This window comes from Solanum stenotomum, chromosome 10 (genome assembly GCF_019186545.1).
Source record: "Solanum stenotomum isolate F172 chromosome 10, ASM1918654v1, whole genome shotgun sequence".
In the NCBI taxonomy this organism is placed as follows: Eukaryota; Viridiplantae; Streptophyta; class Magnoliopsida; order Solanales; family Solanaceae; genus Solanum; species Solanum stenotomum.
This window is the reverse complement of record NC_064291.1, coordinates 150,093-174,028: the sequence shown is the minus strand read 5'-3', so window position 1 is coordinate 174,028 and position 23,936 is coordinate 150,093. Positions and strand designations below refer to the sequence as shown.

The 23,936-nt window shown below is 29.8% G+C and overlaps 4 protein-coding genes across 7 annotated transcripts; 2 read left to right on the top strand and 2 right to left on the bottom strand.

Moving 5' to 3' along the window:
• Positions 1-148: 148 nt before the first annotated feature.
• On the bottom strand, positions 149-5,495 carry LOC125841537 (uncharacterized). 4 transcript variants are annotated; one of them, XR_007443819.1, is made up of 5 exons: positions 5,314-5,495; positions 3,457-3,896; positions 1,377-3,239; positions 308-486; positions 149-275 (listed from the first exon to the last, which is right to left on the bottom strand). XR_007443819.1 is itself a non-coding variant. In XM_049520693.1 (4 exons), exons 2-4 carry the CDS (start codon positions 3,804-3,806, stop codon positions 408-410), a joined length of 2,292 nt encoding a protein of 763 aa, XP_049376650.1. In that variant the 5' UTR covers positions 3,807-3,896; positions 5,314-5,495; the 3' UTR covers positions 153-407. The 4 variants fall into 4 exon arrangements, 3 of the variants coding, with proteins under 3 accessions (XP_049376650.1, XP_049376651.1, XP_049376652.1); XM_049520693.1 differs by having other exon boundaries at positions 153-486; XM_049520694.1 differs by having other exon boundaries at positions 153-486; positions 5,205-5,314.
• Positions 5,496-11,753: 6,258 nt separating this feature from the next.
• On the top strand, positions 11,754-13,473 carry LOC125841551 (cyclin-dependent kinase G-2-like; the record flags this gene model as incomplete). Its single annotated transcript, XM_049520702.1, has 3 exons — positions 11,754-12,702; positions 12,883-12,987; positions 13,316-13,473. Coding segments are annotated over 3 exons (1,212 nt in total), but the record flags the coding sequence as incomplete, so codon positions are not given.
• A 1,158-nt stretch (positions 13,474-14,631) lies between these two features.
• On the top strand, positions 14,632-15,559 carry LOC125841550 (cyclin-dependent kinase G-2-like). Its single transcript, XM_049520701.1, is given in 2 exon segments — positions 14,632-15,207; positions 15,209-15,559. Coding segments are annotated over 2 exon segments (927 nt in total).
• Positions 15,560-16,406: 847 nt separating this feature from the next.
• LOC125842393 (1-aminocyclopropane-1-carboxylate synthase-like) lies at positions 16,407-19,653 on the bottom strand. Its single transcript, XM_049521681.1, has 4 exons — positions 19,348-19,653; positions 18,778-18,909; positions 18,439-18,599; positions 16,407-17,771 (listed from the first exon to the last, which is right to left on the bottom strand). The coding sequence occupies exons 1-4, from the start codon at positions 19,519-19,521 to the stop codon at positions 16,778-16,780; spliced, it is 1,461 nt and encodes a 486-aa protein (XP_049377638.1). The 5' UTR covers positions 19,522-19,653; the 3' UTR covers positions 16,407-16,777.
• Between the last annotated feature and the right edge of the window lie 4,283 nt (positions 19,654-23,936).

Here is a 23,936-nt window from a genome sequence, read left to right as displayed (position 1 = left end):
TGTAAAATGAGGCACTTATAATGCCCCAAGCCAAAATATAAATTTCGGATAACGACTATGTCTAGGCCAGTTTGCATGCACCTCGACTAATCCACTGGGCATCGAAATTCTGTATAAAGCCTTTTCTTTTTCATTAACAGAATATACTCTTTGACAATATCAAAATGCAAACACTTTTGACACTACTGTTATATCCTCTCTACCCTTTTTATGTATTGCTTTTCTACAATTTTATTTCCAGTTCAAGGGAGAGGGACAACAATAAAACCGAAATGCGCGCCTTTTAAGCAACAAATTCTGGCTAATGAAGCCAACTACTAGAAGAGGATGACAGATGTTTCTATAATTGGACTCAAAATCTAACTAAAAGATTTAACTTAAAACTCGAACAGACAAGGTACCAAACATCACTCTGCGCCTTCGAGGTCTTCAGTTTCCAAGCCAGTGAGGAGTAGAGGATCCGATTCCTCGAACTTATTTACCTTCCTGTTTCAAGAAAATGAAACACTGTTCAGACCTAGACAGCAATATTTGCAGACAGTGATACTAAAATTAAAAATTCGAAGTCTTTTCTGCCTGGGCAAAGACGTCGAGTATGGAAGAATGCAGTTCTTGAAACTTTAATATAGCAGCAACAATATACAACTTTATGATGAAATCAAAACATGCAAGAGTTATAATTACTGTGAAGTTCCCTTACTGAAATTCACTGTACAAAGGAATATAATTCAAGAGTAAAAGGGTAGAATATTTGAAAGCTATTTAGGGGAAGCTGAGTACAATAGACTTTTGCGGTGCGGCCCTTTCACGGACCTCATGCATAGCGGGAGCTTAGAGCACAGGCTGCCCTAGTTTCGTAGAAATCATGTTGTAGGCTTCAAGTTCAATTTCAGACATTTATTCAGTCCTCACTCGTTGTGTACACATCTATGTTCCTCAGACCCTGGTGAAGGACCTGATATAGGTGCAGATCTAGAAGTTCGAATTTTTCAACACATAAATTTAGGTTTTGGCGTTATGGATGTGCAGATACGGGTGCAGGGATACGACCAACAAAAGTATAATACGACACATATAAGTATATATTATTCTTGCAGTTCTGCTTCGGAAACATTTCTTTTGAGCCGAGGGTCTATCAGAAACAACCTCTCTACCTCATATGTTTATTCGAAGTATCCCAATGGGGTAACGCCGTTGACTTCTTGGAAGAAAAGGTAATACCCTCCCCAACCCCCACTTGAGGAATTACACTGGCAATGTCGTTGTTGACAGATATAAGTATATATATTTTGATTGATAATAGTTATTGAACTAAAATCTAATAAGATTCAGCAGAAACATGATACATTCATCAGATAAGAGTTTAGTAAACTTACCCACATGTCTTCTTATTGTGACCTAGGCCCTTACACTTGCTACACTGCATCTGCCGTTTAACAATGTCAAAAGCATCGACCTTTTTCATCTTAGGTCGGCCAGGTGGACGTTTGCTTGGCGGGGGAGTAATAATAACTGCCGCATCAACTTCGGCGCTTGCTGGATTTTCCAGATTAGGAATGGGGTTAATTGATTCAACGTATGTTACATGGTAACTCTCGGTTGTGAAGTATCTGGAACAATAATCATATGGACTCCTTCCTATGCATTCAAAAACAGCAATAGCATGGCAGCAAGGCATCCCATTCAATTGCCAACCTTTGCAACTACAATCCCATTGATCAATATCAACTACGTCAACAGACTCACCACGAACTTCAAATGTACTTCCATGCGAGGGTAACACATGAAGTGACCCTGCTTTTGAGGTTTCACTCTGAAGTTTTTCTTCCATCAACGGTGTCAATCTCGTAGCCCACTGACTGGACTCAACACGCCTAGTATAGATCAATTCCATTATCTTCCCTCGTAATACATCAACCATTTGAGTTATCGGCAGCTCATTCACCTCCATCACCCAATCATAAAAAGGCTGTCCAAAGTTTGATGTCAAGTGGCCATACCTTGCCCCACCAAAAAGGGCATTTGCCCAATGATCGGGCTCACTTCGAGTGACCCAATCGTATGCATCAGGTGAGATTGCTCTTATATTCTCAGCACAACGTTCAAAACTCTCAAGTGTTGGGGCACAAGCAGCAGTATATAAATCTTGGATCATAAGACGTCTAGCTTCGTGAGAAAACTGTCCTTGCAAATCATTATTCAATTTTTCTGCAAGATAGCGCAGGCAATAACCATGGTGACACTCTTCATTAAATATCTCATGCAATGACTCTCTTATGCCCCTTTGGAAATCACAAACAAATGTTATTGGACAAGTCAGGACAGTAGATTTAAGTTCCGAAAGAAACCAATGCCAGTTGTCATTCGTCTCCTCGTCTACAACCGCAAAGGCTAAAGGAAAGACACCATCATTGCCATCCACACCTACGGCAGCCAATAGAGTTCCTTGATATTTTGCATAGAGAAGAGTGCTGTCAAGGAACAGAAGAGCACGACAACCTTGTCGAAAACCAGCTATTGAGGCATGAAACGAGATAAATAAACGATGGAAGCTTGAGTCATCCTTTGCGTAAACTATAGCAACACTACCTGGATTAGTTTCTTTAATTTTCTCACATAGTAAAGGTAACTGACTGTATGCCTCTCTGTAAGAACCTTGAAGCTGCTCCCTTGCCTTCTCTTTCGCACGTCTTGCCTGAGAGTAGTTCAACTGAATGCCATATTCACGTTCAATATCATTTGCAATATCCTTAGGTTTGTAATTGGGAGCAACCTTCAACTTTTCCTTTATTATATTTCCCATCCATCCCCTTGTGGACCGGTACCCAGCTTTTACTGCAGCTCCATCACATGTATGCTTCGGGTTCATCGTCTTAATACATATTAGCTCGGTGGTAGGCAACTTTGATGCATATATTGACCAAGCACAACCTTCTGACTTGCATTTAGCAGTTACTCTGCGACTTTCATTTTTCTTGTATTTATAAGCGAATCCATGGGCAATAGAGTACTTATGCAGAGCTTCACGGAATTCAGAAAAGCTGTTAAATCTTTGGCCCACGCCAGTAATGGCATTCTCCCACTGCATAGCTGCTTTGCGATGCTTCTCATCATTGCTACTCGGATAAACACCTGGGGGGCTAATTTCAACAGGTGCTTGAAACAGATCATCAGGATGGATCATATCCATGGGTATAACAGGAGTATGTTCAGGCTCGGATACGTTGGTCCTGCTTGACCTTCAAAGTTAAACAAGTCATAGAGAAATTTAAGTCATCAACAAACAAATATAGCAAAACAAAGCGCTCCCTGGAACACATTGAATATAAAAACCTACTACAATCCGAAGAAATAGAAACTTAGAATGCTAGGATTCAAGGAAATACCCAAGGTGTGACAAATGCAATGAGAAAACAAAAGAAGCAAACTGAACTGAATCTAAAGAGAAGTAAATACCTACTGGCAGTCACATTCGGAGTACTTAGAGCAACACCTTCTTCTGCAATTATAAACACCTCTACTTGTTCAGAATCCTTGAAGAAGTTGATCATACGCTTGAGGTCCTTATCTTTAGATACTGTGATGAGTGTCTTCTTATTCCCAGGGAGAAAATACTTGATGGTCATTCCATCAGTGCCACACTCAAAGTTTTCCGCTACTTCTTGCTTAAAATCATTCAGAAGTGTCTGGCTATCGAGGTCTAGTGCATATGCCTCTCCGCCAACATATGTCAAAGATCCATCTTCATTGTTGGTAACAAACTCCCCTCCAGATTGACATATAGCAATTATTTTCTTGGAGGCCATCACTAGGCCGGCCAAAAAACTTCACCCAAATAAACTGCACCAGCTAAACGGATATTCCTTTGTCACACAGCCCAAAAAATGATATTGCAACTGCAAATAGAAAAATCCCAATTCAATTACTAAAGTTGAAGTCGTTTGAACGTTGAGAAGCAATAGGCAAGTAACCATAGGCACAATCAATCAGGAAAAGTTTAAAGCTAAAAACAAAGAACCCCAGAAGAAAATTTTGTTATGCAGAGGCAGATGATGGATGCACCAGCAAAGATAAATGAATGGGACCATGAAAATCAAGCTACATTCCCAACCTGATAAATAAAGTTCAACTCTTTGGAATGTTAAGAGGGTATAATCAAGTCAACAAAATAATAAGCTTACACAAGGCACATGCTATCTTCCACCAGCATGGATACTGAGTAACTCTGTCCATCATCAAGGCTCAGACAGATGGAAAGAAAATCACCTAGTGTTTTTGCGGAATTGAACCTAAGACCTCATGGTTCTCAGCCTACTTCGTTGACCACTAGGCCATACCCTTGATCGCACAACAACAAAAACAATATAGCCACTATAATCCCTCAGGTGAGGTTTGGGGAGGAGAGTGTATGCATACCTTTCCCCTATCTTATGGAGATAAAGAGACGGTTTCTGATAGACCCTCGATTCATCCTTTGGGTGCACAAATAAAATTTAATTCTTTGGAATGTGAAGAAGCCATAATCAAGTCACCAAAAGCATAATTAAGCTAAAAACAAAAACCCCAGATGAAAATTTGTTAAATGGGACCATGAAAATCAACCTACATTCCCAATTAAACAGATAAAGCTCAAATCTTTGGACTATTAAGAAGCACTAATCAAGTACACACAGGCATAATCAAACAGGGAAAGTTCAAAGCCAAAAACAAAAACAAAAAAAGACTAATAAAATAACACTTGATCAAGAATACCAATCAACATAAAAAAAAAAAAAACTTATTCTGAAACTTGAAAAAGACTAGTGAAAAAACAATAAATACGGGCTCATGAAAATCAAGCTACATTTCCAATATAACAACTAAAGTTTCAATCTTTGGAATATCAAGAAGGGATAATCAAGTAAACCAGAAGCATAATTAAGCTTAAAACAAAAACCCCATAAGAAAATTTGCTTAACAGAACTATGAAACTCAACCTACATTCCCAATTAAACAGATAAAGTTCAATTCTTTGAACTATTAGGTAGTAGTAATCAAGTAACCACAGGTATAAAACAAAACCAAAAAACAAACTTAATCAAGAATACCAATCAACATAAAAACAAAAAAAAACAATAAGAAAATCAAATAACACTTAATCAAGATTAAAAAAAATAAAATTCTGAAGCAATAAAAGTGCAAAAACAACAACATGGGTTCATCACCTAGTACTTGGTCAACGTTAATTCAAGAAAATTCATGAGACAATGTGAAATTCTTTTAACAAGAATTGATAAATACTCAAATGGGATTTTAGTAATTTTTTTGTTTTACCTCTTAACAAGAGAGAAAGATTTGCATGAAAATAGAGAGAGAGATTTCCATTAAACTCTTTGGAGATGTGAATGGCGTCTACTTTGGCACTTGAGGTTGAGAGAGATGAACGTAATTAACCCTAAAAACATTTTTATTGACCACTTTAGCCCTCAATCTTGGAAGAAAATGTCTAACTTCCCCCTTTTCTTATTGGTTAACTTATTTGTCTCAATAAAATATGGAGAAATAATGTTTTTTTTTTGTCTATATGTTATTGGTATTTCTTTTGGTTATTGTGATATATGACTCTGTATATTTTATCTTAACAAATCGAAATGATTTTTTGTTAAAAATTTTGATTATCGAATTATTTGTTGTTTTTATCATTTATTTGAGCCGAAGATTTTTTAGAAACACTCTCTCTACTTCTACGAGGTAATGGTAAAGTTTGTGTAACACTCTATCCTCTCAAGACTCCAGTTTGTGAGATTTCACTAGATATATTGTTGTTGTAGTTGTTTTCATTTTTTTATTATTTTCTTTATTATTGTATGTCATTTTTCGTACTTAATTTCGATATGCTTTATTTAAGTCGTATGATTATCTAAAACAGTCTATCTGCCTTCACAGGCAGGAATAACACTGGACACATATCACCTTCTTTAGATTAATTTATTAAATTACATTGATTTGATTATTTTTGTTGTTAATCGAAAATGTGACATTCATGTAGAAAATGTGTTTTTTATTTAGCATATTGTAAATATGTATTATCATAAAATATGAAGTAATGATACAAATTTAATCAGGAGCATGAATAGTTAGGTGATAGAACAGTTACTAATTTTGATAAATTTGTAATAGGTATGAGCAAGGAATAAAAGTGCACACAATTCAATTAATTGAAAGTTCAATCGGTGACGTAGGAACTAATATCATAATATAACAGTAACTAAGGGACCAAAAATAATATTAACTTCTAATTTGATTGTTATTGTCAAATTATCAATATCTTATTTGAACATAATTAACAAAATAATATAGTGATTATAAGAGTAAAAATCTAAAATATATGTTTATATTTGGAAGAATTAAAGTCATCCTTACTCTTTTACATAACACATTGATAATCTTTTATATGTTTATGACATTATAATACTTTTGGTCCTTTCACAAGCTTTTTCTTCTCTTTTAACATTGGAGTTGGGGTAATAATACAAAATTTTATTTTCCATACAATCAATTGATATAGAATTTAAAAGTAGAAAACATATCATAAATCTCCTTTGTCCAGATAAAAGATAAAGAAAAAACGTATAATATGTATTTTTATTGTACACTACTATAATTTGAAAAAAAATACAGTTTGTAACTATAGTTAAGATTTTAAAGCAATTTCCTCTCTCTTCTCTTCTTCTTTCCCTCGCCTCTCTCCTCTTTTTGCTCCTCCTCTCTCTTGGCTCCTCTCTTCTATCTCAGTACAGATACAAATAGTAACCGTCAACAATAGAAATACAAATGTTGACAGTCAATATACAAATACAAAGGTAACTTTCTTAAGGCAACAAATGATATAAATACAAGTATACAAATCAAAGTGATATTCATTGATATAATGTTAACAGTCAATATACAAATACAAATAGTAACTCTCTCTTCTCTCTCGCCTCTGTTTGCCCCCTTCTTTCTCGCCTCCTCCTTTCTTTTCAATACAAATACAAATATTAACCGTCAAAAATACAAATACAAATATTAACAGCCGATATACATATACAAATGATAACTTTCTCAAAGCAACAAATGGTAACAAATAAAAATGTACAACCGAAGTGATATTCACTAATACAATTGTATTCATTATATTGATTGATACATATCGTATTCACATATAAATTGTATTCATTGTACTAATTGATACAAAGTGTATTCAATGATACAACATACAAATACACTAGGCAACAAATATAAATATAAATATAAATACAAATACACATGGCAATAGATACATTGCATAAAAAATAGAGTAAAAGATTCTATTTTTAAAATTACTTAAGTTGAGAGTTATCAAAAACATTTTTTTTTTGTTAATCTGGCTCCGCAAAGTATAAGTGAAACACTTTTTATCAAAGATTTTCATTTTCAAGAATGAAAATGCAAATTTTCTAATTAAAGATAAAGATTTTTGTAAGATAAGTTTAATAATATTATTATTTGAGTTGAGAATTATGGGAAACAATTTTTATTTTTATGAGGTAGAAATAAGATTTATTTTACCGTCTCAAATTTTAAATTAATCAATTATTTTCACAATATTAAACTGGAGGTTTTAAGATTGACTATTTGGTGCTTAATGTTGTGTTTACATATTGATAATAAGATATATTTGTGAACATATTTTTATCGTTTTCTTTATATTTTATAGTCTCTAATTTTCATTTTGATTTTTTCATTATTGACTAATGAGTAATTTCTGAACAAGAAATCTTAATGATATCAATACAGTATATATGGTATCAATTAAACAAAATTATCAGCCTTAATGGTACCAATACAATATATGATGCTGATATAATATCAGTTATGCGAAATTAGTTGAAGGGGGTATATAGTGTAATTATTTAGTGGGGTATGAATGTAAAGGGGTATATGCTTGTAATTATTTTGCTTTTATGGGGATATTTACTTGGTTTCCAAAAAAAAAAAAAAAAACTTGTACCACACTAATAATACATAAAAGTATATTTTTTTCGAACAAATTAAACTTGTAGAGAGGAAATACTAGTCACAACAATCAAACACTTCTTCGCTTTGACATATTTTAGAAGTCATACACATAATTCTGTGCAAATAATGTCGATCTATTATAACAATTCGACTTGTATATTCGATCTCTTCATAATAATGTAATAAATTGATATATACATACACTCTGCATTAGTTTTAAGCTAGTGTTAACTTATTGTATTTATATACACATTATTTTTTCTAAAAAATATTTTTGTATATACACATACTAATTTTAACGAAGCGATGTAAAGTGACACCTTATTCAACAAGACATGGATGGCTAATGATTTTTTTTGCTAGCGGGATTGAATCTCTATCAATTGATCTAAAAAGGAAGAAATTAAAAGTAATTGGAGATGTTGATCCAGTTCAAGTTGTGGGGAAATTGAAGAAAATATTAGGGAAAACTATATAAATGGGCCATAAAATTTAAAGTAATTACAAGTTCATAACCAAATGCAAACTAATTCTTGAAATACCCATTTTCTCATAAATAATTATAGTCCATACCCTCCATTCATTAAGGGTGATAATTTTCGTTTAACTGATATTAAATCGGTATCATATATTGTTTTGATATCATTAAGGTAGATAATTTCGTTTAACTAATACTAGATCAGTTTATATATATATATTGTATTGGTATCATTAAAGTCTTTTGTTTAGAAATTACTTATTAGTCAATGATACTATAAGAGGATATATGTATATTGTTGTGGTATCATTAAGGTTTTTTGTTAAGAAATTACTCATTAGTCAATGATACTATAAGAGTATATATATATTTTATGATATCATTAAGGGTTCTTGTTCAAATATATATATATATATATATATATATATACTGATTTAGTATCAATTCACTGAAATTATCAGCCTTAATGATACCAATACAGTATATGATTCAGGTTTAGTATCAGTTAAGCGAAATTATCAGCCTTAATGATACTGATTTAGTATCAGTTAATTGAAATTAGTAAAGGGGTATAATATAATTATTTAGTGGGGTATGAATGCAAAGAGGTATATGTTTGTAATTATTTTGCTTTTTTAGGGTATTTGCTTATTTTCCCCAAAATATTATTGCATCCAGAATATTATTAGTAGGACCAGCAAAAGAGCTAGAAAAAAAAAAGAAGGATGAAAGTGTAATAAAAAAAAGATGATCGGGGCAAAAAAGATCATAATGAAAAAGTTGATGAACTTGTAAAGCTTTACAAAAACTACAATCCTAATATGACACAACACTATAGGGTTTATTTAGTATGGAGGAGAATCCAAATGCATGTAGTATTTGTTAGAAATGATTTAGTTTATATATACTGACAATTTCGATTCAATTGAGTCAAAATTTTTATTTTTGAAATAGTTACAAAATCTTCATGAATAGAATCAAATCTTATTCTATGATATTTGTAAATATGAAGTTCCTTTTTAAGAAAGTCTTCGAGAGCCAAAACCAACGTTACATATGGGAGAAAATGACATAAATAGTCCCTTAACTATAGGAGTAAGTCTAAAATAGTCCCTTAACTATACACTTAACGGATTTAGTCCTTTAACTATTCAAAAACTTATCAGCTTTGGTTCCTTAACTATACATTTACCGGTTTTAGTCCCTTAACTATAAACTTACCGATTTTAGTCTTTTAATTAAGTATTCAAAAATTTATCAGGTTTGGTCTTTGTCCATTTTTTAATACAAATAGCTTAGGTTTAGATTCACGGAAATATTCGTGAAATTAAATATTTAACCCATTTTTTAAGTTTTTTCTCTATCCCTGCCTTTTTTCTTCAAACTACTCTTATGAAAAGAACAATAACGTCAACGGTTCAAAATAAAATTAATGAGGAAAGAAGATATAAGTCCTAATTTTATTCAATGGAGGATAAAATTAAGCATATAATTGTTGTTAATGACTTGAATCCGCATTTGAATATGCTAATCAGTGCGGATTTTATTTAATTTATGTAAAATAAAATGAATAGAATAATAAAATTGATCTATTTTTAAAAAGAATTAAAAAAATTGCAAATCTACCATTTTATAAATTTCAATTTCTGAAAAATTAAACAAATTCCATTCAATGAAGTCGTTAGAGTACAAACTATGAATTTAACGGGTAGTAATTTTTTTCTTTTTATAATAAAGTTTAGCATATTCAAGTCATAAGTACCAATAAATATGCTTCATTTTATCCTCTTTTGAATAAAATTATGACTTATATTTTCTTTCCTCACGAATTTTATTTTAAATCGTTGAGGTTAAGGTTCTTTGCATAAGGTTAATTTGAAGAAAACGTAGTGACGAGAGAGAAACAACAGAAAAAATTGCTAAAAAATTTAATTTCTCGAGGCATGAATTTCGTAAATATAAACCTAAGCTATTTGTATTTAAAAAATGGACAAAGATCAAATCTGATAAATTTTTGAATACTTAAAGGACTAAAATCGGTAAGTTTGTAGTTAAAGGACTAAAATCGATAAGTGTATAGTTAAGGGACTAAAATTGGTAAATGTATAGTTAAGAAACCAAAGCTGATAAGTTTTTGAATAGTTAAAGAACTAAATCCGTTAAGTGTATAGTTAAGGGGCCATTTTAGACCTACTCCTATAGTTAAAGAGACTATTTATGTCATTTTCTCTTACATATTGTAGTAGATTAATGGGAAAAAAGGTTAAAATAATATACCTCTGAATTATTCAAAATGGATCAGTTTTATTTTTTAGTACGTTTTCTTCTCTAAAATATCCTTAATGTTATTCTTTTTTGCTCAAAAATACCCACAAACAAGCAAAATAGCTTACGAGTATGAAATACCCTTCTTAGTTCTTACTAACACTTGCTCCAAATAAATCAGAAAAAATAGATTAATTTTGCTCTTATTAAACGGTTCGAAATAGGATAATTTGCCCTTATTCTTCTTTTTTTCGGTGTGGGGGTTTAAATATGTGAGACATAATAACTTATAAGAAACATTTTAATGCTAAATGTGAAAACTTTTTTCATAAAAATATTTTTCCACATACAATTACAAGGAAACGATTTGACATATATACATTACCAATATAAAAAAAAAAAAATTGTGTTAAATCATTATAATTTAACCTACTATAGTGGGCTACGTGCTTATTTTTCAGTTTAGTAATTTTACTTATTATCATGGGACAATTACTTATAAAATAGTAATTATTTTTAAGGTAACCATTTTTTTAACATCACCCTATAAAAATTAAAACTCAAAAAGAAAAAAAATCATCAATTAAACGTTCCACCAGGGGTATTTAACGGATGATAATTAATCATTATGTATCGTTAATATTTCGTACTATTTTTGGTATTATTTCCTTACTTTTTAAAATCTAATTACGGTTAATTAGTAATCCTAAATGTTTTAGGATTCGGATTTTCTAGTTTATTTAAGGAAATTATTTAATTCTATTCTAATTAGGTTTCCTATTTCTGATCAAAGTAGGTTTTTAGTATTTACTTATAAATATTCCAATTTTCTAACGTTAATTGTACACACCTACAACGAGATTATTAAAATTTTCTTCCCCCCTCGATTTTTTTCACTATTCTAATTTGCTCGTAACTAATAGAAATCTATTGCTAAATAGAATTATTAGCGACGAATTTTACTGTTTAGCTTTGAATTTGTCTATCGCTAAATCCTGTTAACATGGTTCAATGTTGTAGAAGTGTTGAAGAATTTGAGAGGCTTAACAAGATAGGTGAAGGTACATATGGAGTTGTTTACAAAGCTAGAGAAAAAAAGACGGGAGAAATTGTTGCGTTAAAAAAGTTAAAGATATCGAAAAAAGATGAAGAAGAAGGATTTCCTTTAACATTTATAAGGGAAATAAACATTCTTCTCACTTGTCGTCACCCTTCAATTGTATATGTTAAAGAAGTCGTTGTAGGGGCTACGACGACCAAACTCAATAACGACGTTTTTTATATTGTGATGGAATACTTGGAAAACGACTTGCAAGTGTTAATAGAAAAAATGACACGTCGATTCAGTCAAAGGGAAGTCAAATCTCTTCTGGTCCAACTTTTAGAAGGTGTTAAATACCTTCATGATAATTGGATTATTCATCGTGATCTAAAAACTTCGAATTTACTTATAAATGACAAAGGTGAGTTGAAAATTGCTGATTTCGGATTAGCACGACGTATTCAAAGTGGTCATCCCTTGAAACCTTATACTCATGAGGTTGTTACTTTGTGGTACAGATCGCCCGAACTATTAATAGGTATGAATAAATACTCCAATGCAATCGATATGTGGTCTATAGGTTGTATCATGGCTGAATTACTAACAAATAAACCGATTTTCGATGGAAAATCGGAGATTGATCAAATTAATAAGATATTTGGAATTCTTGGAACCCCAGATGAGAAAATATGGCCAGGATTTACCAAACTTTGTGGATTAAACAAAGTTAAATTTGTAAACAAAAAGCATAATTATTCATTAAGGAAGAGATTTCCCTCAATATCCTTCACTGATACTGTATTATCTAATTCTGGATTTGATCTTTTGAACAGATTTCTCACTTATGATCCAAATAAAAGGATTACTGCCGAAGCTGCTTTGAAACATGCATGGTTTCGTGAATAATATTATATGTTGATGAATTTATCTAAAGATATGAGGGTGTACTGAATCCTCGGACATATGGATTAGGGTAGTAGGTGGCCAATAGGTGGCAATACTACGTTGTATTGTTGTTCGTTCATATTAATAGTCGTACTATTGCTTTTGTAAATTTCTGTCCTTCAATTTATTTCAGCATTTTTCAGGATTTTATTTTTTGTGCAGAAAATTGCTTTGAAATTAGAGGTGCATGATAACAAAGGGAAACAAAAGGCTATGAAAGCTGTCTCCACCCTCTCAGGTACTTAATTACTATTATAAGTAATTATTGTATATACACGTATGTTTTTATATACACATTAATTTTAACCAAGTAATGTAGAATAATGCACCTGATTCAACAATTCATGGATTAGGGGCAGAACCAGCTTGAGGCTAGGGGTTCATTCGAACTCTCATCAATGAATAATTATATTATTTATATATGATCATTAAAATAATATATATATATATATATATATATATATATATATTTTGTAGATATTGAATTTTATTTGACTAGTTCATCTGTTTACTTCTTTATATTTTGAACCCTTAATGAAAATTTTGATTATGTCACGACATTACAGGAATTGAAACTCTATCAATTGATCTAAAAGAGAAGAAATTAACAGTTATAGGAGATGTTGATCTAGTTCAAGTTGTGGGGAAATTGAAGAAAATATTATTGCATCCAGAAATATTAGTAGGACCAACAAAAGAGCCAGAAAAAAAAGAAGATGGATGAAAGTGTAATAAAAAAAGATGAAGGGGGCAAAATGATCATAATGAAAAAGTTGATGAACTTGTAAAGCTTTACAAGAACTATAATCCTAATATGACACAACACTATTGGGTTTATAGTATGGAGGAGAATTCATATGCTTGTATTATTTGTTAAAACAATTTAACTTATATACATCGACAATTTCGATTCAATTGTGTAGAACTTGTTATAGTTGAAATAGTCACAAAATCTTCATGAATATCATCAAATCTTATTTTATAGTATTTATAATTTATATGAGGTTCCATTTTAAGAAAATACCCAAGAGTCGAGTTGAGCAATTCAAAATGGATCGTGTTAGTAACCTTTACTGTTATTATTTGCTAAGAAATACCCTGAAACTAAACAAAATAACTTTAAAATTACTCTTTTCACTAACGGTTGCTCCAAAAACAAGAAAAAATAGGTCAATTTTGTCTTTAAACTATTCGAAATAGGATAAATTTGTCGCTATTCTTTAATTAATATTTTTTTTACTACGTGGATGGTTGAATATGTGAGACATAATAAAATATATACAAAAACATTTTTACATTATATTAAACAGAAAATATTTTTCATGAAAATCATTTTTCCCATGTTGCAACAACATACCCTTAAATCGGAAACTATTAAAAGAAAAAAGAAAAGATTTGACATATATACATTAACGATATATAAAAAAACGTGTTATTGATGTAAATTTAACATATATATTATACTGTAGTAAATTACGTGCTTATTTTTCAATTTAGTAATTTTCCTTTTTAAATACTTAAATGGTATTTTAAGGTGACCAATTTTTATTTTATTTTTACATCACCTCATAAAAGAAAAAAAACTCAAAAGGGTAATTAATAATCCTAAATATTTTAGGATTCGGATTTACTAGTTTATTTATGGAATTTATCTAATTCTATTCTAATTAGGTTGCCTATTTCTTATCAAAGTAGGTTTTTATTATTTACTTATAACTATTCCAATTATCTATGTTAACCGTACATAGCTACCTTGAGACTATTAAATTTTCTTTCCTCTTCGATCTTTTTTCTAAATAGCCATTTAACCGCGAAATAGAATTATTAGCAACAAATTTTACTGTTTAGATATTGAATTTGTATGTCGCTAAATTGAGACAACATGTTTGAGCGTTGTAGAAGTGTAGAAGAATTTGAGAGGCTTAGCAAGATAGGTGAAGGTACATATGGAGTTGTTTACAAAGCTAGAGAAAAAAAGACAGGAGAATTTGTTGCACTAAAAAAGTTAAAGATACTGAAAAAAGATGAGAAAAAAGTGTTTCGTTTAACATTTTTAAGGGAAATAGAAATTCTTCTCACTTGTCATCACCCTTCAATTGTACATGTTAAAGAAGTCGTCGTAGGGACTACGACAACCAAACTCAATAATCGCGTTTTTTATATTGTGATGAAATATTTGGAAAACGACTTGCAAGTGTTGACAGAAAAACAACGATTTTGTCAAAGGGAAATCAAATGTCTTATGCTCCAACCCTTGGAAGGTGTGAAATACCTTCATGATAATTGGATTATTCCTCGTGACCTAAAGACTTCAAATTTACTTATAAATGAGAAATGTGAGTTGAAAATTGCTGATTTTGGGTTAGCACGACGTACTCAAAGTGGTCCTCCCTTGAAACCTTATACTCAAGAAGTTGTTACTTTGTGGTACAGATCGCCCGAGCTATTAATGGGTATGAAAAAAATACTCGAATGCAATCGATATGTGGTCTATAGGTTGTATCATGGCTGAATTACTAACAAATAAACCGATTTTCGATGGAAAATCGAAGATTGATCAAATTAATAAGATATTTGGAATTCTTGGAACCCCAGATGAGAAAATATGGCCAGGATTTACCAAACTTTGTGGATTAAACAAAGTTAAATTTGTAAATAAAAAGCATAATTATTCATTAAGGAAGAGATTTCCATCAATATCCTTCACATATACTGTATTGTCTAATTCTGGAATTGATCTTTTGAACAAATTTCTCACTTATGATCCAAATAAAAGGATTATTGCTGAAGCTGCTTTGAAACATGTATGATTTCGCGAATAATATTATATGTTGATGAATTCAGCTTATCGAGGACATGATGTAAAGATATGAGGGTGTACTGGATCATCGGACATGGATTATGGTAGTAGGTCAGTAGGTGATAGTAGTACGTTGTATTGTTGTTAGTTCATATTCGTCGTAGTAGTATTGTTTTGTAAGTTCTTGTTCTTCAATTTCTATTACTATTTGTTGGTTGTTGGATGTTCCTTGATTATTGTATTATATTATTTTATTGTAGTTTATTTTCTGTTACTATCTCTTCTATTTATTTTTGTTATTATTTATTGTTTTTTGTATTTCTGTTGCTTATTTTTTCAAGACTGCTTTGAACTGTTTTTCTTTAGTCGGGATCTATCATAAAACAATTTCTCTACCTCTGAATTAGGAGTGAGGTCTGTGTAAAATCTATCATGTATGCTTCTTTTATTTTTGACTGAATTATTATGACACTACATTGATATGTTGTTGTTGAAGTATGTTATATGTTGAATATCCTAGGTTTTTTTCACTATGTATGCTTCTCTTATTTTTGACTGAAAAATGAAAATTTAGGGTCCACCACTGATAAGATTAGTATAGGTACAACAACAAAATCTACTAAAAATGGAAAATTAAATTTGGAGATTTCATGAGGTCTGAAATTAATTAATACAGACATAGAGGACTTAAATAAAAAAGTTGTTTTGATCCAATCCATTCTTGGGATCAAATAAAAACAAAAAAGATATGTTAGTGAGCTAACACGATAAAACAGTCTCCAAAGGCACAAAATATCTAAATTTCTTTACCAGAGTATTCACAATAATGTCTCTATTAAATTCTCCGCTCAAAATAAGGAAAAAAAAAATCTCTGAGAAATTATTATTGAAAAAATTGATAGGTATATATCCTCTGCATTTGCCTCTTGAACTCAAGTTACAAATTGAGTTTCCTCAACTTACAAAAAGATATACAGAAAAAAATAACACAAGAAATAAAGAATTTCACATTTCACAATATAATAAAAGCCCATAACTTGATTGTTGTTTTGTTTTTTTTTGCAATCATAGTATATTATAGGCAAAAAAAACTTTTAATAAAAGAATACAAAGAATCACTCTAAACTTCCATTCTATGTTATGTAACTAGACTTACAATCAAAATAATCAACATGTCCATATAACCTGAATTGGACGATGTGTGTAGAAGTTGATCTGAACGTCACGATTAATTCCTTGCTTGGACCATAGGAGAAGACATAGGTGAATGAGGAGAGTTCATAAAATCATCCAATCTCCTAAATGACAAACTTATTTCAAGTTTGCTCCTTGTTCTACAATATTGTTTCTTTGTTGCAACTTCAACTCCCTTACTTGGTTGTAAGTAGACAAAATGTCTAATTCTTTTCAATGCAACTTTCATTGTAGCATCATCCATATTAGCAAAACAAACCCTAAACCAACCTGGCTCTGAGCAATGAAATGAACAACCAGGTGAAACATTAAGTTTCACTTTATTAATAATTATATGCCAAAGTTTCAATTCATCATCAAATGTTGAATTTTCAAGAAACCTTCTCAAATCCATCCAAATAAATAGGCCAGCATTACTCTTCAATGTTGTAATTCCAACTTGTCCTAATCCTTTAGTGAACAAATCATGTCTTTGTGACAATCTCATCGCGCTCTTCGCGATGAAATTTTCAACAAAGATAGTGTCTGATAGCATGGAAGCAATTAACCGTTGTGTTTGTGTTGAAACAAGTCCAAAACTTGACATCTTACGTGCAATATTGACAACAACATCATTGTACGAGTAAATAATCCCAACCCTAAATCCAGGGAACCCTAGATCTTTTGAGAGACTATACACTATATGTACTAAATCATTGTTGCATCCATCAACATCATTCATGACTTCTGATATACTGATGAATGAAGGTTGACTAAACGCGGTTGCTGCATAGATTTCATCACATACTAGATGTATGTTTTTGTCATTGATGAATCTAAGTATGTCTTTTAATGTTTCCTTGTCCAAAATTGTACCTAATGGATTTGATGGATTGTTTATAAGTAATCCTTTTACTTTGATATTTGATTCTTGAGCTTTTTTATATGCTTCTTCTAAGGCTTCTTTTGTTACCTTGAAGTTGTTATAACTCTCACAAACAACAGGAAAAAGTTGTACTCCTGTTCTCCACCTCAAATCTCTATCAAATCTGCAATACAACACAATTATTAAATAAAATTAACGATTGATTTTTGTTATTTAGACATTCATAGTATAAAAATTATATTAGTTGTAAATTTATTCCAACTTGACTATTCATTGATTTTGACTTTGAAATATTTAATTAATAAGTCAACTTTCTCTAGATATATCTTGAGATTTTTTTATTTTTTGTGTCACCTTTGATTATGGCTGCTATTGGGGACAAATAATAATTAATTCATCATGGTCCAATCTAATAGAAAGTTGATATGATATGTCTTTTTGTTTTTGTTATTTGTCATTTATGGCCACAAACTTATTGAGGTTATCACTACTCTTTTTTTTTTCAATTTCTTGCAAGTAGTTGTATATATGTCCCACACCAATAATTAAATAATTTACTTGGTACCAATATAACAGAAAACTAAAGTTTAATTTAAAGAAAAGAATCTTCTCATCATAAATTGTTTTTTTAAAGCTATATAATTATCTTTTACGTGATATGATCGTATAGTAGTATAGTTTAACTTATTATAGTAGATGATACATGTGGCTTGTGTTATTTTATTAGGTTATTATTTTCATTTATTATGAACAGTTATCTTTTATCGAAAAAATTATGTTTTTTTTTTAAATATATTTTTTCTTATAATAAAAAAAAAGTGGATTCTTACCCTGGATAATATGGTGTAGGAACTAGAAATGCATCACCAGGATCAGCCAAACAAAAGGCCAAACTTTCATGAGCTCCTGTTGCTCCTCCACTCATAACTATTCTTTCTGGATCAAATGTGACTCTATCTCCTCTAACTTTCTCCATGAATCTTGCAACTGCCTGCACAATTCCCAAGAAAAACAAGCGGATTCAGAATTTAACGTTTATGGATTCTAATGATTCCTCTTTTAATTTATATCACTAGGTTTACAATTTATTATACGTACGTATTTAGTAGATTGGTCAACACATATATTTAGACCAAAATTACTGAATTCTGCCTATATCATATATATACCTTTCTAAATTCTGGCAAGCCATGATAGTCTTGGAAAATAGCAATATCTTGAAAATCTTGAACTCCTTCATAGGTACAAATTGAGGCTTTTGGGTTGTTGACTATCCATTCTTGAATTAAATCAAAACAAAGCTGCAAAAAAAAAAAAAACAAGAAAATACAAATCGTTAGATTTAAACTTGATGAGTTCAACCTCGTAGATTTTTTTAGCCTAAACACATTATATATTTTAGTAGTATATATTTCGTATTGGAATACTGAATTCAGTTCAACTCATAAAAACAAAAAGCTACATCTCCCTTCAAAGAGACTATAGATGATTTCTTTTTTTTTAGTTATGTCTAAATTTTGATGAATAGATTGAATTATCTAGTATCAGATGAAACAATTCAGATGCACGCAGACTGATCTGAACAACTGTTATCAAGAAAAGGGTATATAGAGGCTCTAGGTAAGTTTTAATCATTTGTCTAAGTCTTACTGGATAGAATTACCGATACATTAAATCAGATCTACGATAAAAATAATTTAGGTGCACCCAAACTGATACGGATTATTAATTTCTCATACCTGATTTTCAGCCAAACCCATCTGAATAACACCATGAGGATTTTGTGTTGGATGAAATGGATCATTTTCATAAGCTTTCCAACCATCAAAATAAGCTGAATTTTCTCCATGACCATCATTTGTGGCTATCTTTGAAAGAAGTTTCTTGTTATAATTTTCTGAAATTAACCCCATTTTTTTCTTAATAAAACTCAAAAATTATCAAAAAAAAGTTTGGAAATTTCTTTTTGTTGGTGGCTAATTTGCTAATATAGAGATTTTTTATTTTTTTGGTAGAAATTAAAGAGACTTTGAAATATTAGTTGATAGAATGGACATGAAGTGAATGACCTATTTATACTACTTTGTTTTTTGACTCAATTATTTTATTTTTTGTGGGGAAGAAATTTCCATGAAATAGAGAACATAGAATTAAAAAAGCATTTTTCTTTTGGAAGTATATGGCTGCTTAATTGTACTCTTTTCGTTCCAAAATAAATGTCATTTCAGTGGAAAAAAAAATTAAAATAATTTTCTCTTCAGAAAATTAAGGTAATAATTGTTAATTATTTTTAATTATACCCTTTTATTGAAATACTAACTTAAAAAAAATATTTAATAAATCGAGCAAATTAGTAACTGATACTTTATATTTATATTTTTCTTAATGAAAATTAAATAAGCTAAAACAGCAATTATTTTAAAATCTAAAGAGTAATTAATTAATTAGTACGTAATCGATATGGTAATAACGCACTAGTGATGAACTAGAAATGGTCCCGTCTTTAATTAATTTCGTAAGAATTGAGTGATATTTTCGCAAATTATTCCTTTTTTGGAGAACTGTTTAGTAAATGATTCTTATTTTATTTCTTTTTATAGTGTATGAATTTTAAAACCACTATTTAAAATTTTTCACATGAACAAATTGAAAATTTTAAGAAAAAAAGTTTGGCACGATCTAAAATTTTACAAATTATTTACCAGCATTAGTTGACAATCTGATATTTTATATGCATGTTTAAGTAATATCTGAGTAAACATTATTAGACTTGAGTCTAGTGTTAAAAAGAAGGACAATTTTCTAAGTGTTGTATTTGCACAATATTAAAAATAGAAATAAAATTTAAATGGTAACCTAAAAAAGAGATATTTAATAAATCTACCAAGAATTTAAATTTTATGTATTCATTTTGTAAAAATGTTCACAATCAAATAATTTTAAATTAAAAATTATATCGAATTTTGAAATACTCTAATTTCAAACATCATGTAAAACGAATATGAGTATTTCACGCCAACAAAAATAAATACCCGTCAACATGCATGCCTCTCTACCCTACCTAGACAATCATCTACGATCTATCGTGTAATTTCTTCAAAATTATGTTATTTTTATTTTACGTATTACCATCTTAATCATACATACTCGAATAAATATATCAATACAAAGTCACATCACCTTACACGCCTTTAAGAAAAAACATGTTTTGTATTGGCCCATGATCCACAGTGAGGAAAGGACCTAGAAGGATATTCAAGTTTGTGTTGATTGCATTTTGTTAAAAAACTATGTTGTATAGATTTTAGTCAAAATCTAAGTGGGATCGTGTGTTTCAAAATTAATAGACAAAAATAGGAAATCGTACCTTATCTCCAAATTAATATTGCATCTATAATATTTACATGATATAGAGAATAAATTTGTTTCTATCCAAAACTGCAACATACGTATGTATATGGTGGAATTAAAAAAATTATTAAAATTTAGTACACGAAGAAGTTAAAAAAAATATAAGTATATCTACTATACATATATATAAAAAGTAATTCTAATCATTTATAAATAATGTAATTTTCTATTTAAAGGAGTTCGAATGAAACTCCTCAACACTATCTAATCCGTTCTTATGTACGTGTAGTGGTCCACAAGAATATATAAGTCTACAGGAATATACCTTCTAAAAAGTTTACAAATAATAAAATTATTTGTGAGATAAAAATTGGAGAAGGGCAAATGTGTTATTTTGTTGTTTTATCTCGTGATTAATAATTTTGAGATTATTATATAATACTATAATCATAGTATAAATAATTCTGAGATTATCAATTAATTCCAAAACAAAAAACCAAACATATTTTTTACTAAATTTATTTTTATAAATCATTACATTTTGACTTAGGGGAGTGAAAAAATGGAACTAGTGTTTTTTTTATTTTAACTTTTTTTTTTTAAAAAAAAAAAAAAAACTAGTGGTTATCAATACACGTGCTATGTTTTTTTTTTGCTTAAAGCATACAGTTAGAAATTGAATTAATTGGAGCCATACATTACACGTTGAATTGTTTGCTTTTAAGTAGAAAGAATTAAAATGTGATTTAAAATTCATTTTTCATTTATCTCATTTGCAATTCTAATTCTCTATATTCATTGTATTTACTCGTTATTAAATTGACTAATCATAACTTAATACCTAACTTTTTTTCCTTAAATGTATGAAGAAATTTCGATCAAAATTCATGAAGCACTTGTTTTTTTATGTGGAGTCTTAAATTTATTAAAATATTGTTCATGACTTTAAGATTCTCATAAATATGATCTTTTAAGATATTCTATCTACTATCACCACATTACAATCTAGTGGCAGAGCTAGAAATTAAATTCTGATAAAAAAGTAAAAAGCAAAAATTCCAAGATCGTCACTCATGTGTTTAAATTTGTAGTTCTGTTATGTTAAGGTGATTCTTTTGATATATATATATATATATATATAAATTTTGATGTATAATATTTTTATTTATTTATAAAGTAACCTTTTATGAAGATGCTTGACGCATGTGATTGATCTATTAATATGTTACTTATAATTTTTTCGAGGTAGCAATACAAATTTTATTAAGTTATCGATATATAACAGTTAAACTTATTCATTTTTTTTATGTTTGGAATTTGGCCTATAGTGATCAACTATATTATCATGGATATTCATAAAAATTGTTTAACTATTTGAGAATTTAAATTTAATTCACTCAAATTACTTGGTCAACCAATCAATTTTTTAGTTTTGGAGAACGTGGAATTAATACAGTGTAGACATGATTTTAATTAAGTGATTTTTTAAAATCTAAAATATCAAATAGTCACTAAGTTAGAAAATATTTGGTCAAATATTCTCATAAATATTAGCATGAGAAATTTTTTATTATTGACCAAATATTAGAAGAAAAAGGAATATTTGCAGTATACGCAAGTGAAGAAAAAAAGTGAAACATGTGATTCATAAGCAAGAAAGATTTTTATTCATTCATTGAATTTGTACCAAAACCATAAAAAAAAAAATTCAAAAAATTATAGAAAAATAATAATATATTTATTTAAGAGGAGAAAATGGTCAAACATGTGGATGGCTTTTACTTTATGATACTCTAATCAAGTTAAATTGTTTGGCTTTCACTTTCTAAATATGCAAAGTTTGACCGTCAACAATTTTGATGGGATAGTTGATATTATAATTTTTCGTAACTGAAATCAATATTTCCTTGAAGAAGTGAGTAAATGAATAAATCATTAAATGACAAGTTGTGTCATTTTCTTTATTATATTGTTACCTAATGTGGTATGGTGTGTCACATGACACTGCTTGAAGCTTACGTACATTCATTCATGCTTAATCAAATGTTTTGAGTTTAAGTGACCCAACAAATACATAATTACATGTCTTGAGATACACTTATATCACTAAATCATAATAATTGATTAATTCATATTCTCACCTTAATTTATAAGGTAATCATGAATTAGAATGATTTAATATAAACATCAAATATGAGTGAAATTTTAATGTGGGTTTAATTCAAGTCTTGGAAATCGACAACTTCTGAATAGAAAACACATTATCCCTCGGTGGATTACGTATTCAACACAAATTCAAATATTTCGAACTAGTAAATTTCAGATATCGAACAGTCAAAAATTCATAGTTTGAACTTTGGTTTCTAGTCAAGTCAATATAGGAATAAATGTAGCCCTACTTTGCCCTGAAAGTTGAAAATCAACATTTGTAAAATATCAGACAGAAATTTAACTATTTTGGAAAATTAATGTTGGAAATTATTTTAGAATAATCTTTAAATAATTTCTAGGACTATTAATATCTTAGGTCAATTACTCACATGTTGCTTTCAAGAATTAATTAGGCCTCTATTTCCACAACCATTCCTTGGTCAATTCTTCATATCACAACATGTTACATATGTAGTAGTCACTATTTCCAGCCATTAAAAGTCATTTGGTTCACAATGTAAACTTTAACACACGAATATAAAGTTAATTGAACCTTGATATAAATATTAAATATTGAATAAGAAATTAAAAAAAAATAGAAAAGAATGTTACACGATGAGTAATAATACAAGAAAGGAATTAATATTATAATATGTATAGTTTACCACCATAACAACATATTTAATATAATCTCACCAGTGGAGTTTGGAGAGGATAAAATGATGTATATATGTTGCTAATCTTATTTAATGATGAATTATCAAAAACTTATGTTAGCTACTCGATATTTAACGATAGATTCAACTTAGCCAATTTATTTTGTAAC

Coding starts and splice junctions, on each gene's coding strand:
- LOC125841537 (XM_049520693.1), bottom strand. CDS start 3,806: ATGGCCTCCAAGAAAATAATTGCTATATGTCAATCTGGAGGGGAGTTT. Junction 3,240..3,456: donor CCGAATGTGACTGCCAGTAG/GTATTTACTTCT, acceptor TTAACTTTGAAG/GTCAAGCAGGACCAACGTAT. Junction 487..1,376: donor CACAATAAGAAGACATGTGG/GTAAGTTTACTA, acceptor TTCTTGAAACAG/GAAGGTAAATAAGTTCGAGG.
- LOC125842393 (XM_049521681.1), bottom strand. CDS start 19,521: ATGGGGTTAATTTCAGAAAATTATAACAAGAAACTTCTTTCAAAGATA. Junction 18,600..18,777: donor GCTTGCCAGAATTTAGAAAG/GTATATATATGA, acceptor GGAATTGTGCAG/GCAGTTGCAAGATTCATGGA. Junction 17,772..18,438: donor CCTACACCATATTATCCAGG/GTAAGAATCCAC, acceptor GTTGTATTGCAG/ATTTGATAGAGATTTGAGGT.